Source organism: Hypanus sabinus, chromosome 23 (assembly GCF_030144855.1).
Source record: "Hypanus sabinus isolate sHypSab1 chromosome 23, sHypSab1.hap1, whole genome shotgun sequence".
Classification (NCBI taxonomy): Eukaryota; Metazoa; Chordata; class Chondrichthyes; order Myliobatiformes; family Dasyatidae; genus Hypanus; species Hypanus sabinus.
The window spans coordinates 59,256,574-59,272,407 of NC_082728.1; the positions used below are offsets into that span (position 1 = coordinate 59,256,574).

Here is a 15,834-nt window from a genome sequence, read left to right on the forward strand (position 1 = left end):
TGACATCATTGAGATAGTCAATTAGTTTAATAAATTATTTCAAACTGCTCATACAAAGCAAAAGCACCAACAGTCTACAGTTTGCTTAATTGAAAGTCAAGAACACCTTTGTATCAATTAAAGATTACAAACCCTGCTGATTTCACTTTTAGCTGCACTGCATAATTTCATACAAATAATTACATTTTGCATAGTAGCAGAAAACCAAATTAGTGTTCACCTTAAGATGCTTTTCAGCCACCAGAAACCCAGTTACAAAACCTGAATCTCTGGCTCCATCAGAAGTTAAACAAATCTGGCATTCCATACTTAGGCAATTAGTAATGGAGATCTACACGTGGTTCAACTTTACTGTTACCAAAAGTACACCCGACTCAGGCTCGGTCTGCACTGGAGATCCAGCATGAAACAGCCTACCCAAATGTAGTTTGCATATTACTGCATTTATTGCATTTGAAAATACAGTACATTCTGTAACAATTACAGTAGTATTACAAGAAATTTAGTTCATGTACTTTAATGCAATATTTACAATTTACCAACTTCTGTACTGTGGTACAGCACATGATCTTTTGTCACAAGGGCTCCAATGTCAGATGAAATCCTTGTCCATGAAGCCACTCCAAGCCTTCAGGAGGCCTAGCAACACTACTAGCCCCTAGCACCCAACCAAGCACTATGTGTGCAGTAACTAACCTATTGCATGTCCCTACTGAAAAAAGGACAAAACTGGACCTTTGCTTTGAAAGCAAAGACACAGAGCTTTGAAGAAATAGGCAACATCACTGAATACACACAACAGGAAACTGCTGTGTCAGTTCCACTAGGGCAGAGGTCCCCAAACCCCTTGCTTAATGGTATTGGTCCATGGCATGACCTAGGGCAACAAGTGTCCTCCAGGCTTCCTCCTGATCCGAGTAGCCGTCAATAATCTAAAGTAGGGATTGATCTGGACTGGCATCGCACGGTTAGGATCTGATACAACCTGAATCATCTCCTCTTTGGTCTTATCTGTAGCAGACACGTCTATGCAAGTTTGGAGGTGCAAGTTCACCCAATCTTCAATGTGGCCAATCCAAATTAATATCTAATAGTAGCAATATTACTCTACTCCCTTTACATCAAGACCCTTAAGACACTTGAAAGCATTGGGAGCAGTGGTAGAGGGCTGCAATTACCTTTGTAGTTTTAGACTTGGAAAGATTCCACAAAGCATCTCCAATGAACTGATAACTGCTCACTCTACTGCACCAAGGAGCAATGTCAGCAGTGATTACATCCTATTGATACCATCCTAATTTGCAAGAGATCCAAGTATAGAACTGAAACACATGGGGAGAACAATTTGTGCAACTATTTCCAAATGTGAATTTGCCAAGTATAGCCCATGGTCACTCCACTGCTTCCAATAAAGTCTGCAGAATGGCATTCGCCTAAACATTGTTAATTCACAGGCTACCTACTCAAGAATTCAAACTAGCCCTCATCTACATTTGCCCAACATAAAACCACTTGCTTACACCAGAACAAATAGCAACACATGCGATTCCATAAACAATTTAATAAAAGATGATTTAATAACTCCCCCTCCCAAAAACAGAACATGAAAAACAATGCATAAATAGGTACGTAGCTGCCAAGCTGTACATTCCAGCTTGATGTACAAAATATCAATGTAATTTACTTGGTGTAGGACCACAATCCCTCCTGAGTTACCAATGGAATGAATTTAGGAAGCAGTTTTCCCAGTACATTCCCTTCTGTTGACTAATACAAAAATGCTCTAGGAAATAGACTAATAGAAAACCCAAGTATAATATAAAATAAAAACTTAATTCAAGTGCTTGAAGAGCAATGGGAATTTACCCACTTGCACCTCATGCAAATGACAAGTGACACTGATCTGTTCCAATTCAGATAGTTCAGGTTTATTTTTTTCCGAAATAACAGCAAGGGCTCCCAAACCAGTTTAATTACCCTCCCACCCTATTAAACTTTAGAAAATTGAATAAAAACAGCAAATACCACATATTCCATTTGCACATATCACTCCTTAAAAGTTCGTATCCTGACAATCTCATCGTATTTGTATTAATCCTGCAATATTAAAAAAGGTCCCACAGTCCATTTTGATAAGAGTGAGTTTAAGCTCTTTCTCCACGTATCCTACGAGCCAACTGAATATCCTTTGGCATGATGGTTACTCGCTTGGCATGAATGGCACACAGATTTGTATCTTCAAACAGACCAACCAAGTATGCCTCACTTGCCTCCTGCGGAAGAGAAAGTTGCATGTCAACAGAAGTTGGAGAAAAGCCTTTTGATGTTAAGAGCTGTGGACGGGCAGTGGGTGACTGTACCTGTAGTGCGCCGATGGCAGCGCTCTGAAACCTCAGATCGGTTTTGAAATCTTGAGCGATCTCACGCACCAGACGCTGGAACGGCAGCTTGCGAATCAGCAACTCCGTGGACTTTTGATAACGCCGGATTTCCCTCAAAGCAACGGTGCCAGGCCTGGGAAGCGCAAACAGTTCAGTTACCGCACCTTAGAAATGTCATCGAATTCAAAACTACATTTCCCACACAGCGAAGCCAGTGAACCGGGACCGGCACAAGCGCCGCATGTCCTCGGCCCCAGGGGCCTGAGAGTCCCATGTGGGCCCGTTACCTGTAGCGATGGGGCTTCTTCACTCCGCCAGTAGACGGGGCGCTCTTCCTCGCCGCCTTGGTGGCCAGCTGCTTCCTGGGCGCCTTCCCTCCTGTGGACTTACGGGCTGTCTGCTTTGTTCGAGCCATCCTGCCTCAAGCTGTGGGCGAAGGGAGGTGCGATTAGCGCTAACAGACCAGGCAGAGAGGCGAAGCCCGCCTCCACCTTTGCCCCGAACAAAGCTGCGCGCCCGCCATTTTGTGCCGAGCCACCCGGCCTGCGGAGAGATCCCGCGGGCACCTCGCCGTGTTGGGGCCCCGGCCGCCGGGACACGAGCGAATCCCCGATCGACCGCGGACCCCAGAAAGCACGACCGGCCGGAATAGCACGGCCCCGGACGAAGCACTTGCACCTCCCCACCCCCACACTCCGCCATTACCTTCAAACGGAACTCCTCAGCGCGTTTCTCACCAGACTCCGGCGGCCGCCGCCGGCGCTGCCTTTTATACCTCTGACGTGTCAGCGAGCTTACGTCATCCTCGCCCACACCGCTTCCCCAGGGACAAAGCCTGCTCTGATTGGATACAAGTTCTGCTTTTGATTGGCCTTTAAAATCGCATCGCCATAGGTCCATTGTACAAAAAAGAACCAATTATCTAGAAGCAAAATACCGCGTTCTGATTGGCTCATTTTAAGGCGCATTTCGATCCTCCGGCTGGCACGAAGGTCCCGCTGTTAGAAAGAAAAGGGGTCGAAAAGCAACAGATTACGGCTTCCCGGCCTCCCATGAGTGATTGATGAAGGGTGCAACACACAATACAAAGAAACAAGAAGTTGTCACTGGTACTTAATATGCTAAGTACTCTTTCTTCCGAAATATCCAGTACCTACTTTGTATAATCCTCAATCCAACAAGTATGACCCCACTTGTTAAACAGGTCGTTCAGCCCACTGAATTCCCGTCAACAATCAGGACCTTATTCCCATCCATTCTACTTGTGCAGTCGAGGCAAGATTTCACAAGTGCATTCTCGCCACAGACAAGTCTTGCACCGCACAGAATGACTTTCACCGAAGTTGCCTCTTTCACTGTCTCATCAAACTTTAAGGGCAGTGTGGCTGAAATTAATACCTACCAGGCACGACCACAAAGAACCTCCATACATCTCTGGTTAGAGAGGGAGGAGGGACTTGGGATTGTTTGCCCTGAGATACAGGAGCTTGAGAATGGTGTTATAGTTACATACAGTATAATCCTAAAGAGATGGTCACAGTCTTCCTGGGCTAGGGGAATCTAAAACTACTTAAGGTGAGACAGGAAAAATTTTAAAGGATCTTGAGTAGCAACTTTGTCATACAGAGAGTGTACTACAGTTACATGTTTAAAAGGCATTTGGACTGGTAAATGGATAGAAAAGGCAGAGAGGAATATGGGCCATATGGGGTTAACTCATTCAGATATTTTGATTGTTTGAAAATTCGGCTCACCTCTTTCCATTCCCCTGCCCCTTCTCTACAAATCTTCACTAGTGATGGTTTCCACCAACGCCTCAGGCAGTGTAATCCACTCTCCCAACATCTGCACCGCTGCGTCCCGAAGACTCACAGCCATTGAGGTTCCCCCGACCAAGATACAAAATGTCACTCCATGTCACCCAGCTTCAAGCTTTGGGCAGTGCTGTAATCCGAGGATGTTTCTCTAATCATACAAAAAGCTGTTCAGGTAGCATCTACAGTATTCTTTATTCCTCTATAAGGAGTCGACATTTCAGGTCTGAAATGTCAACTCGTTCTTCAGTCATTTCCATTCATGCAGCCTGACCTGCTGATTTCCTACAACATTTCATGTGAGTTCCTCTGGATTTCCAGCATCTGCAGAATCTCTTGTGTTTATGATGTTTTTCTAACCAGAGTAAGTGAAGTGGAGTGAAAGGGAAACTTGTGTAGCTTAGATACCAAACATTGCTGAAAATTCCGCAACTGTACTCTGGGACACAGTTGGCACCAGCAAAGAGAAGGATATTCTTGAGACTGCGTTTACCAGACACCTCACCCCCACATCCATTGTGGGGGGCTAGGATCCATAGGAGCTGAATGCCATCAATTTAAATAATCCCATGCAATAGTCTTTTCACATCCTTGTGGGAGATTACATCACATACAGAGTATATGACTGAGTTTTTTGAGGGGGTGATCAGGGCAGTATGGTGTACATTGTCTACATGAACATTAGCAAGGCTTTTATCAGGGTGGATATGTCCAGGAGTTAGAACACATTGATCCAGGGTGGGAAAGACAAAACTGGCTTGGTGGTAGAAGGTGGTTTGTCAGAATTGTGTGCTGAGGGGATCGGTCCTTATTCACCAAATATATTAATGACTTTTAAGAGATGCATATGGTATGAATAATAAGTATGCAGACAACAGCAAAAATTGTTCATAGAGTGGACAGTGAAGAGGTTTGTCTAAGGCAGGGGTTCCCATCCAATACCAGTAAGCAAGGGGTCTGTGGACCCCAGGTAGGGAACCTCTGATCTAAGGTTACAACAGGATCCGGATCAACTGGGAAAGTTAGCAAGGAGTGAATGGCAAGTCTCATGTGATGTATTTTGATAAGTTAAAGTAGGACAGAATGCCCACTGTAATGGCAGGCCTCTGGGGAGTGTTATTGCACATGAAGATCTTGGGCTACAAGTACACAACTTCCAAAAAGTGACATCATAGGTGAAGAAAGCATCTGATTTGCTTGACTCATGCATTGAGCACAGGAGTTGGGACAAAATGTTACAGTTGTACAAGTGTGCACTTGTGTGCAGTTCTGGTCACTAAGGTAGACAGGGTGCAGTGCAGAGGAGATTGACCAGAACAGAAACCTGCCCGGTCTGGAGGGCTTGAGTTATAAGGAGATTGGACAGGCTGCCACTGTTCTCCCTGGAGTGAATCAGAATCAGGTTTATTATCACCGGCATGTGTTGTGAAATTTGTTAACTTAGCAGCAGCAGTTCAATCAATACATAATCTAGCAGAGAGAGAAAAAAGTAAAAATAAATAAATCAATTAATAGATCAAATAAGTAAATTAATCTATTTTCAATAGATTGAAAATCGTGCAAAACCAGAAATAATATATATTTTTAAAGTGAGGCAGTGTTCATGGGTTCACTGTCCATTTAGGAATCGGATGGCAATTCCATCTAGCTGTTCCTGAATCACTGAGTGTGTGCCTTCAGGCTTCTGTACCTCCTACCTGATGGTAACAGTGAGAAAAGGACATGCCCTGGGTACTGGAGGTCTTTAATAATGGACGCTGCCTTTCTGAGACACCGCTCCTTGAAGATGTCTTGTGTACTTTGCAGGCTAGTACCCAAGATGGAGCTGACTAGATTTACAACCCTTTGCAGCTTCTTTTGGTCCTGTGCAGTAGCCGCCCCCCCCCCCCCATCTGAGACAGTGATGTAGCCTGTCAGAATGCTCTCCATGGTAGAGCTATAAAAGTTTTTGAGTGTTTTTGTTTACATACCAAATCTCTTCAAACTCCTAATGAAGTTTTGTCGCTGTCTTGCCTTCTTTGTAGCTGCATCAATATGTTAGGACCAGGTTAGATCCTCAGAGATCTTGACACCCAGGAACTTGAAACAGCTCACTCTCTCCGGTTCTGACCCTTCAATGAGGATTGGTATGTGTTCTTTTGTCTTACCCTTCCTGAAGTCGACAATCAGCTCTTTCATCTTACTGACGATGAGTGCCGGGTTGTTGCTGTGGCACCATTCCACTAGTTGGCATATCTCACTCCTGATCGCCCTCTCATTGTCAAACAAGATTCTACCAATAATGGTTGTATCGTCAGCAAATTTAAAGATGGTGTTTGACCTATACCTAGTCATGGGTATATAGAGAGTAGAGCAGTGGGCTAAGCACACACCCCTGAGGTGCACCAGTGTTGATCGTCAGCAAGGAGGATATGTTATCACCGATCTGCACAGATTGTAGTCTTCCAGTTAGGAAGTCAAGGATCCAATTGCAGATGGAGGTACAGAGGCCCAGGTTCTGTGGCTTATCGATCAGGTTGGTGGAAATGATAGCGTTAAATGCTGAGCTATAGTCGATGAACAGCATCCTGACATAGGTGTTTGTGTTGTCCAGGTGGTCTAAGACCGTATGGAGAGTCATTGAGATTGCGACTTAAAGGATGAGGGATGAACTCTATGCTTATAAAATTTGAGGGACATAGATAGGGGTAGACAGTCACAGTTTTTTTCCCCAAGATTTAAGATTTTAAACCTTTATCCTAAGGTTTAATGTGAGGGGAAAAATTTACAGAGCAGCCAAGGGTTTGTTTTTCATTATTGTTCATTATTGCTAGATTCCAGTACAGGTAAGCTCTGATAAAGCAGAGGGTCTGTTTTTCACGCACAGCTAGATTCCAGTACAGGTGAGCTCTGATAAAGCAGAGGGTCTGTTTTTCACGCACAGCTAGATTCCAGTACAGGTGAGCTCTGATAAAGCAGAGGGTCTGTTTTTCACGCACAGCTAGATTCCAGTACAGGTGAGCTCTGATAAAGCAGTGGTGCCTGGCTATAAGGCTCAGTTAACAACAAAAATGACAGACAGTGATCTGTTTTCATATGTTTATTTCAGATAAGTATTGGCCACGACACTGGGACAACTCCAAGCCAATTCAACTATTCTATTGGCACTTGTGGCACTTTGCATTGACATTGGCATCACCGACAGAATGGAGCTCCTTCTCCTCTGAAGAGAGGGGCAGACTTGATACCATCCTGGGCCATATACAAAAATCATGCAAGTAGTTGCAGCAAAATTAAATTGAACCTCAACACAAAGCTTTATTTATATTAAATAAAATATTAACTCACAAAAAATCTGATTTAATCTCTATTGCTGTATAACTAAGTTTCAGCGGGGTAGAGTTATAAACATCAGAACACAAAGAACATTTTCAAAGCTAGCATGGGATTCAATGAAGCCCTGTGTAGAATCTCCTGAAAATTAACTGAAATATTGAGTCTGCAGAAGCAGGGTTGCCAAGTTCAATGGAGAGACTAAGGCAGAGGAGGGTGAGCATTTTGAAGAGTCACTATAACCCGAGGGTAGGCAATCCCAAACAATGTCTGTACCAGAAACCCATGCCCAGCGTGGAGGAATAGCTCCCAGCCACTACACACCAATAGACAGCTTGCAGCTTTCCTTGTAGCACGCTGTGTGGCTGAGGTGCTCACCAGCTGTCAGTGAAATACCAGGTGCCTGAAACCCCTCTTGTAGATTCCCTCAACCTTTACATCTCCTTCGACTTCCGTTCTCGTTGTTTTCTCATCTTAATGAAGGCCTGAGCATCTCGGTCCCCTTTCCTTGCCTCAAGTAGCTTCAGTATATTGTCTTCTGTTGAGAAATTGTAAGCCAGTGATAAATCTTGCTTAGGTAAGAAATAGTTAAATTTAATAATGATTTCTGTTGATAGTTTTCCCTCTCCGAGGATTTGCCCCCTCCCACCCATACATACAGATGTTTCTGGGACACAGTTCCCTTCGCTTAAATCAGGTCTCAACCCCGTTTGGCTGAATTCATGTGTATGGTTGAATGACAATTAAACTTGAACCTGAATCCTTGGGAACATTAGATGCAGCGTTGATTCCACTGTGACTGATTTATTACCCCCTCCATCGATTCTCCTCCCTTCTCCTCGTAACCTTTGATGCCCTTACTAATTAAGAGTCTATCAACTTCAGTTTAAGTATCCCCAACGACTTGGCTTCCAATGAATTCCACAGGTTCACAACCTTAGAAAGTCCTCTGTTCTAAAGGGGCATCGTTCTATTCTGAGGCTGTACCCTCTGGTCTTAGATTCTCATTACCACCTGTTTCATTGCCTTTTCCCTTGTGGGCTCGATCACGAGCTGCTCTGAAAGGCTATCTCGTATGTATTGTACAAATTCCTTCTCTTGGGATCCATCTCCAGCCTGATTCATCTGCGCTTTGAAATACCCCATGACCATAGGATCACTGCCATTTGAGAAACCTTTTCTATCTCCCATTGGAATTTGTACCACACATTCTGGCTGCCGTTCAGAGGCCTATATATAACACCAATCAGGGTCTTTTTATCCTCGCAGTTTCTCAACTCTACCCAACAAAAATTCTACATCTTCTGATCCAATGTCACTTCTAATGATTTAATTTGATTTCTTTTACCGACAGAGCCACACCACACCCTCTGCCTACCTGCCTGTCCTTTTGATGCATGTATATTCTTGGATGTTAAGCTCCCATCTATGGTATTCTTTCATCCATGACTCAGTGATGCCCCCTACATCATACTTGCCCAGTTTCTATCTGCCCAACAAAATCATCTACCCCATTTCGTATACTGCAAGCATTCAAATATAACACCTTCAGTCCTGTATTTGTCACCCTTCTTAATTTTGTCTGCATGTTAGCAGAAGTTAAATTCCTATATCTTTCTAAATTTTGTCTTTTTTTTGTTCCGGGGACTTCAGTAATCTCTGTTGCTCTCTCTTTTCACCTCCTCCTCACTTTTCCAAGTTGATGAACCCACAACACTATGATTCAATTTAAAGACCTGTCCTCAGTCCTAGTTATGTGATTCACCAGCTTGGTCCAGGTGGAGCCTGTCCCATCGGAACAGCTCCCTCCTTTCTCAATATAGGTGCCAATGTTCCACGGATTCAAACCTACTTCTGACGTATCAGTCTTGGAGCCACACATTCAGGATACCAACCCTTTTGGTTCTGAATTTTAGTTTAGTCCCTACATACTGCTGGACCTGCTGAATTCCTGTGTGTGTTGACCTAGGTTTCCAGCACCTGCAGAATCTCTTGTAACATTATTCTCACCTTTTCGTTTTGGATGGCCAAGAGTCAGTCGGGTCTGAGGAACCTTGCTGATGGTGAGGGTCCCATCTGTGCTGTCCAGTCCTGGGACGTCCTGCAGGGGCAAGTACGCTTCGCCTTCCAGGTCATCACTGAGCAAGGTGTCATGGTCGAAGACAGTGAGCAGCAGGCAGGCTCCCTCAGTCCGACACTGCTCTGGAGTAATATCGCTGCACAGAAAGTACACCACCACATCAATTACCACTCTCCTGCCTGCACGAAGCGGGGAAAATTCTTATACATTTCTCACATTCATACTCCTTTCTTGCAAACTTTGCAAATCTATAATTCTGCAAATACCTAGTTTCAGCCCAAGAACTTACAGTACAATGTGCAACTGCATGAACTCATGGTTAGGTATGTAACAATCTCTGCCACCACACCAGCAGCAATCTGACCCACCCTGCCAACAAACTCCAGCTTCCCATCACCCGTTATCAGGACTTGGAGCTAAGATGTGGTGGCCATTACAGAGACTTGGATGGCTCAGGTACAGGAATGGTTACTTCAGGTTCCAGGCTTTAGATGTTTCAGAAAGGACAGGGAGGGAGGCAAAAGAGGTGGAGGAGTGGCACTGTTGATCAGAGATAGTGTCACGGCTGCAGAAAAGGAGCAAGTCATGGAGGGATTGTCTATGGTGTCTCTGTGGGTGGAAGTTAGGAACAGGAAGGGGTCAATAATTTTACTGGGTGTCTTTTATAGACCACCCAATAATACCAGGGACATCAAGGAACAGATAGGGAGACTGATTCTGAAAAGGTGTAATAATAACAGGGTTGTCATGGTGGGAGATTTTAATTTCCCAAATATCGATTGGCATGTCCTAAGAGCAAGGGGTTTAGATGGGGTGGAGTTTGTTAGGTGTGTTTTGGAAGGTTTCTTGACACAATATGTAGATAAGCCTACAAGAGGAGAGGCTGTACTTGATCTGGTATTGGGAAATGAACCTGGTCAGGTGTCAGATCTCCCAGTGGGAGAGCATTTTGGAGATGGTGATCCCAACTCTCTCTCTCCTTTACCATAACATTGGAGAGAGATAGGAACAGACAAGTTAGTAAAGTGTTTAACTGGAGTAAGGGGATATACGAGGCTATCAGGCAGTAACTTGGAAGCATAAGTTGGAAACAGATATTCTCAGGGAAATGTATGGAAGAAATGTGGCAAATATTCAGGGGATATTTGCGTGGAGTTCTGCATAAGTACGTTCCAATGAGATGAAAAGGATGGTAGGGTACAGCAACCATGGTTTACAAAGGCTGTTGTAAATCTAGTCAAGAAAAACTTACGAAAGGTTCAGAGAGCTAGGTAATGTTGGAGATCTAGGAGATTATAAGGCTACCAGGAAGGATCTCAAGAAGGAAATTAGGAGAGCCAGAAGGGGCCATGAGAAGGTCTTGCTGGACAGGATTAAGGAAGACCTCAAGGCATTCTACAAGTATGTGAAGAACAAGAGGATAAGATGTGAAAGAATAGGACCAATCAAGTGTGACAGTGGAAAAGTGTGTATGGAACCGGAGGAAATAGCAGAGGTGCTTAATGAGTACTTTGCATCAGTATTCACTATGGAAAAGGATCTTGGCGATTGCAGGGATGACTTACAGTGGACTGAAAATCTTGAGCATGTAGATATTAAGAAAGAGGATGTGCAGGTGTTTTTGGAAAGCGTCAAGTTGGATAAGTCACCAAGACCTGAGGAGATGTACCCCAGGGTACTGTGGGAGGCGAGGGAGGAGATTGCTGAGCCATTGGCGATGATCTTTGCATCATCAATGGGGACTGAGAAGGTTCCAGAGGATTGGAGGGTTGCAGATGTTGTTCCTTTATTCAAGAAAGGGAGTAGAGATAGCCCAGGAAATTATAGATCAGTGAGTCTTACTTCAATGGCTGGTAATTTGATGGAGAAGATCCCGAGAGGTAGGATTTATGAACATTTGGAGAGGCATAATATGATTAGAAATAGTCAGCATGGCTTTGTCAAACACAGGTCATGCCTTACGACCCTGAGTGAATTTTTTGAGGATGTGACTAAATGAAGACATTGATGAAGGAAGAGCAGTAGATGTAGTGTATATGGATTTCAGCAAGGCATTTGACAAGGTACCCCATGCAAGGCTTATTGAGAAAGTAAGGAGGCATGAGATCCAAAGGAACATTGATTTATGGATCCAGAACTGGCTTGCCCACAGAAGGCAAAGAGTGATTCTAGACGGGTCATATTCTGCATGGAGGTCGGCGACCAGTGGAGTGCCTCAGGGATCTGTTCTGGGACCTCTACTCAAATGACCTGGATGAAGAAGTGGAGGGATGGGTCAGTAAATTTGCTGATGACACGAAGGTTGGGGGTGTAGTGGATAATGTGGAGGGCTGTCAGAGGGTCATTGATAGGATGCAAAACTGGGCTGAGAAGAAGCAGATGGAGTTCAACCCAGACAAGTGTGAGGTGGTTCATTTTGCTCAGTCAAATATGATGGCAGAATATAGTATTAATGGCAAGACTCTTGGCAGTGTGGAGGATCAGAGGGATCTTGGAGTCCAAGTCCACAGGACACTAAAGGCTGCTGCGCAAGTTGGCTCTGTGGTTAAGAAGGCGTATTGTGCATCAGCCTTCATCAATCATGGGATTGAGTTTTGGAGCTGAGAGGTAATGTTGGTCAGATCCCACTTGGAGTTGTCAGGGTCCGGTCCGGTCCGGAATCCGCGTTCCGGGTCTCAATCCGGTCCGAGGGTTCCGGACTCCGGGTCCTGTAGTTGTCCCTCCCGTCACCCGTGAACTAGTTAGGACCCTCCTGGCTCAAGGAGACACACCTGTGACTCATTGAGCTGCAGGTGTTTATAAGGGGCCTTGGTACTGGGACCAGGCGGGTGGTCGTTTTGTTCTGTTTCCTGTTCTCCACCGGCTCCGAACTCTTCTCTGCATTCTGTTACCCTGCCCAGGCTCAGATCCACTCCTCATCATGCTTCTCTGCCCTGTACCAGTACTGCCAGGTTGGTCCTCTCCCCCACCTTCCTTCCCATGCGCTGGTCCCGCTTCTCCGCTCATTTGTTCTGTTAGCGCAGTCGCGCTGTCTGCCTGCCTTTCCCGATTTTCCTGTTATCATGACTGTTGTGTTGGTCACCCTGGGCCTATGCCCATTCCTACCCCTTGCCTCCGTCGGGTAGGTCCGGCTGACCTGCCACTGCCCGGCGGTCGTTCTGCCCGTTCCTATCACTTGCCTCCATCGTTTGGATCTGGCTGACCTGCCGCTGCCCGACAGTGGTCCTGCCCGTTCCTACCCCTTGCTTCCATCGGGCAGGTCCGGCCGACCAACTGCGGCCCGGTGAGGGTTCTGCCCCGTCCTCCTCTTCCGCCCGGACCCTGGGATTGTGCCCCGCACCCGCCTAGGGGTCCGCGTCGTGCCCAGGCCTCCGGTGTTTCCTCCTGGGAGGCGGACCTACCCGGGATATATGCGGCCCGCCCAGGGAGGGCTCTCCGCCAGCCTATCTAGCCACCTAGACCTGTCTGTCTGAACCCCGGGGACCTGCCTGCCTGAACCCCGGGGACCTGCCTGTCTGAACCCCGGGGACCTGCCTGTCTGAACCCCGGGGACCTGTCTGTCTGCCTGAACCCGGGGACCTGTCTGCCTGAACCCCGGGGACCTGCCTGTCTGAACCCCGGGGACCTGCCTGCCTGAACCCCGGGGACCTGCCTGCCTGAACCCCGGGGACCTGCCTCTCTGAACCCCGGGACCTGCCTGTCTGAACCCCGGGGACCTGCCTGTCTGAACCCCGGGGACCTGTCTGTCTGAACCCCGGGGACCTGCCTGTCTGAACCCGGGGACCTGCCTGTCTGAACCCCGGGGACCTGCCTGTCTGAACCCCGGGGACCTGTCTGTCTGAACCCCGGGGACCTGCCTGTCTGAACCCGGGGACCTGCCTGTCTGAACCCCGGGGACCTGTCTGTCTGAACCCCGGGGACCTGTCTGTCTGCCTGAACACGGGGACCTGTCTGCCTGAACCCGGGGACCTGTCTGCCTGAACCCGGGGACCTGTCTGCCTGAACCCCAGGGACCTGTCTGCCTGCCTGAACCCCGGGGACCTGCCTGTCTGAACCCCGGGGACCTGCCTGTCTGAACCCCGGGGACCTGCCTGTCTGAACCCCGGGAACCTGTCTGTCTGAACCCCGGGGACCTGTCTGCCTGCCTGAACCCCGGGGACCTGTCTGCCTGAACCCCGGGGACCTGTCTGCCTGAACCCCGGGGACCTGTCTGCCTGAACCCCGGGGACCTGCCTGTCTGAACCCCGGGGACCTGCCTGTCTGTCTGAACCCGGGGACCTGCCTGTCTGAACCCCGGGGACCTGCCTGTCTGAACCCCGGGGACCTGCCTGTCTGAACCCCGGGGACCTGCCTGTCTGAACCCCGGGGACCTGTCTGTCTGAACCCCGGGGACCTGTCTGCCTGCCTGAACCCCGGGGACCTGCCTGCCTGAACCCCGGGGACCTGCCTGCCTGAACCCCGGGGACCTGCCTGCCTGAACCCCGGGGACCTGTCTGCCTGAACCCCGGGGACCTGCCTGTCTGAACCCCGGGGACCTGCCTGTCTGAACCCCGGGGACCTGCCTGTCTGTCTGAACCCGGGGACCTGTCTGCCTGAACCCCGGGGACCTGCCTGCCTGAACCCCGGGGACCTGTCTGCCTGCCTGAATCCCGGGGACCTTCCTGCCTGAACCCCGGGGACCTGCCTGCCTGAACCCCGGGGACCTGTCTGCCTGCCTGAACCCCGGGGACCTGTCTGTCTGTCTGAACCCCGGGGACCTGTCTGTCTGTCTGAACCCCGGGGACCTGTCTGTCTGCCTGAACCCGGGGACCTGTCTGTCTGCCTGAACCCGGGGACCTGTCTGCCTGAACCCGGGGACCTGTCTGCCTGAACCCCGGGGACCTGCCTGTCTGCCGGAACCCCGGGGACCTGTCTGCCTGAACCCCGGGGCCTGTCTGTCTGAACCCCGGGGACCTGTCTGTCTGAACCCCGGGGACCTGTCAGTCTGAACCCCGGGGAACTGTCTGTCTGAACCCCGGGGACCTGTCAGTCTGAACCCCGGGGACCTGTCTGTCTGAACCCCGGGGACCTGTCTGCCTGAACCCCGGGGACCTGTCTGCCTGAACCCCGGGGACCTGTCAGTCTGAACCCCGGGGACCTGTCAGTCTGAACCCCGGGGACCTGTCTGTCTGAACCCCGGGGACCTGTCTGTCTGAACCCCGGGGACCTGTCTGCCTGAACCCCGGGGACCTGTCTGCCTGAACCCCGGGGACCTGTCAGTCTGAACCCCGGGGACCTGTCTGCCTGAACCCCGGGGACCTGCCTGTCTGCCGGAACCCCGGGAGCCTGTCTACCTGAACTCGAACTCCGGGAGCCCGCTCTGCTCTGCCTGCCTGACACTCTATCGACCTGAACCCCAGCTCTACCTTTAAATGTCATGGCATCCCCATCCTGTCCTCCCCCTTGTACTTCAGTGTCTGCGTCCTGTGTTTGGGTCCATCCGACCCCGTTCCTGACAGGAGTACTGTGCTCAGTTCTGGTCACCTCACTACAGGAAGGATGTGGAAACCATAGAAAGGATGCCGAGGAGATTTACAAGGTGTTGCCTGGATTGGGAATAGGTTGAGTGAACTCGGCCTTTTCTCTTTCGAGCAACGGAGGTGACCTGATAGAGGTGTATAAGATGACAGACAGACATACTTTATTGATCCTGAGGGAAATTTGATTTCATTACAGTTGCACCAACCAAGAATCGAGTAGAAATATAGCAATATAAAACCAGAAATAATTAAATAATAATAAGTAAATAATGCGAAGTGGAAATAAGTCCAGGACCAGCCTATTGGCTCAGGGTGTCTGACACTCCGAGGGAGGAGTTGTAAAGTTTGATGGCCACAGGCAGGAATGACTTCCTATGACGCTCAGTGTTGCATCTTGGTGGAATGAGTCTCTGGCTGAATGTACTCCTGTGCCTAACCAGTACATTATGGAGTGGATGGGAGTCATTGTCCAAGATGGCATGCAACTTGGACAGCATCCTCTTTTCAGACACCACCGTCACAGAGTCCTGTTCCACCCCCACAACATCACTGGCCTTGTGAATGAGTTTGTTAAATATATTGGTGTGTGCTACCCTCAGCCTGCTGCCCCAGCACACAACAGCAAACATGATAGCACTGGCCACCACAGACTCGTAGAACATCCTCAGCAACGTCCGGCAGATGTTAAAGGACCTCAGTCTCCTCAGGAAATAGAGACGGCTCTGACC

General features: G+C 48.3%; 2 protein-coding genes across 2 annotated transcripts in view; both read right to left on the bottom strand.

Moving 5' to 3' along the window:
- Nucleotides 1-424: 424 nt before the first annotated feature.
- LOC132380228 (histone H3.3A) lies at nucleotides 425-3,220 on the bottom strand. Its single transcript, XM_059948943.1, has 4 exons — nucleotides 3,087-3,220; nucleotides 2,669-2,807; nucleotides 2,361-2,514; nucleotides 425-2,273 (listed from the first exon to the last, which is right to left on the bottom strand). Exons 2-4 carry the CDS (start codon nucleotides 2,794-2,796, stop codon nucleotides 2,145-2,147), a joined length of 411 nt encoding a protein of 136 aa, XP_059804926.1. The 5' UTR covers nucleotides 2,797-2,807; nucleotides 3,087-3,220; the 3' UTR covers nucleotides 425-2,144.
- Nucleotides 3,221-6,127: 2,907 nt separating this feature from the next.
- The window catches only part of unc13d (unc-13 homolog D (C. elegans)), a 141,121-nt gene continuing 131,414 nt past the window's right edge, over nucleotides 6,128-15,834 (bottom strand). The window contains exons 28-29 of the mRNA XM_059949030.1: nucleotides 9,518-9,723; nucleotides 6,128-8,045 (exon numbers count right to left, since the gene is read on the bottom strand). Coding sequence (XP_059805013.1) covers nucleotides 7,942-8,045; nucleotides 9,518-9,723 — 310 coding nt within the window. The 3' untranslated portion in view covers nucleotides 6,128-7,941. The remainder of the gene's footprint in view (nucleotides 8,046-9,517; nucleotides 9,724-15,834) is intronic.

Excerpts from the sequence above, each read along its gene's own strand:
- LOC132380228 (XM_059948943.1), bottom strand. The coding sequence starts at position 2,796 with ATGGCTCGAACAAAGCAGACAGCCCGTAAGTCCACAGGAGGGAAGGCG. Across the intron at positions 2,515-2,668 it reads AAGAAGCCCCATCGCTACAG|GCCTGGCACCGTTGCTTTGA; the intron begins GTAACGGGCCCA and ends TGCGCTTCCCAG. Across the intron at positions 2,274-2,360 it reads CTGCCATCGGCGCACTACAG|GAGGCAAGTGAGGCATACTT; the intron begins GTACAGTCACCC and ends TCTCTTCCGCAG.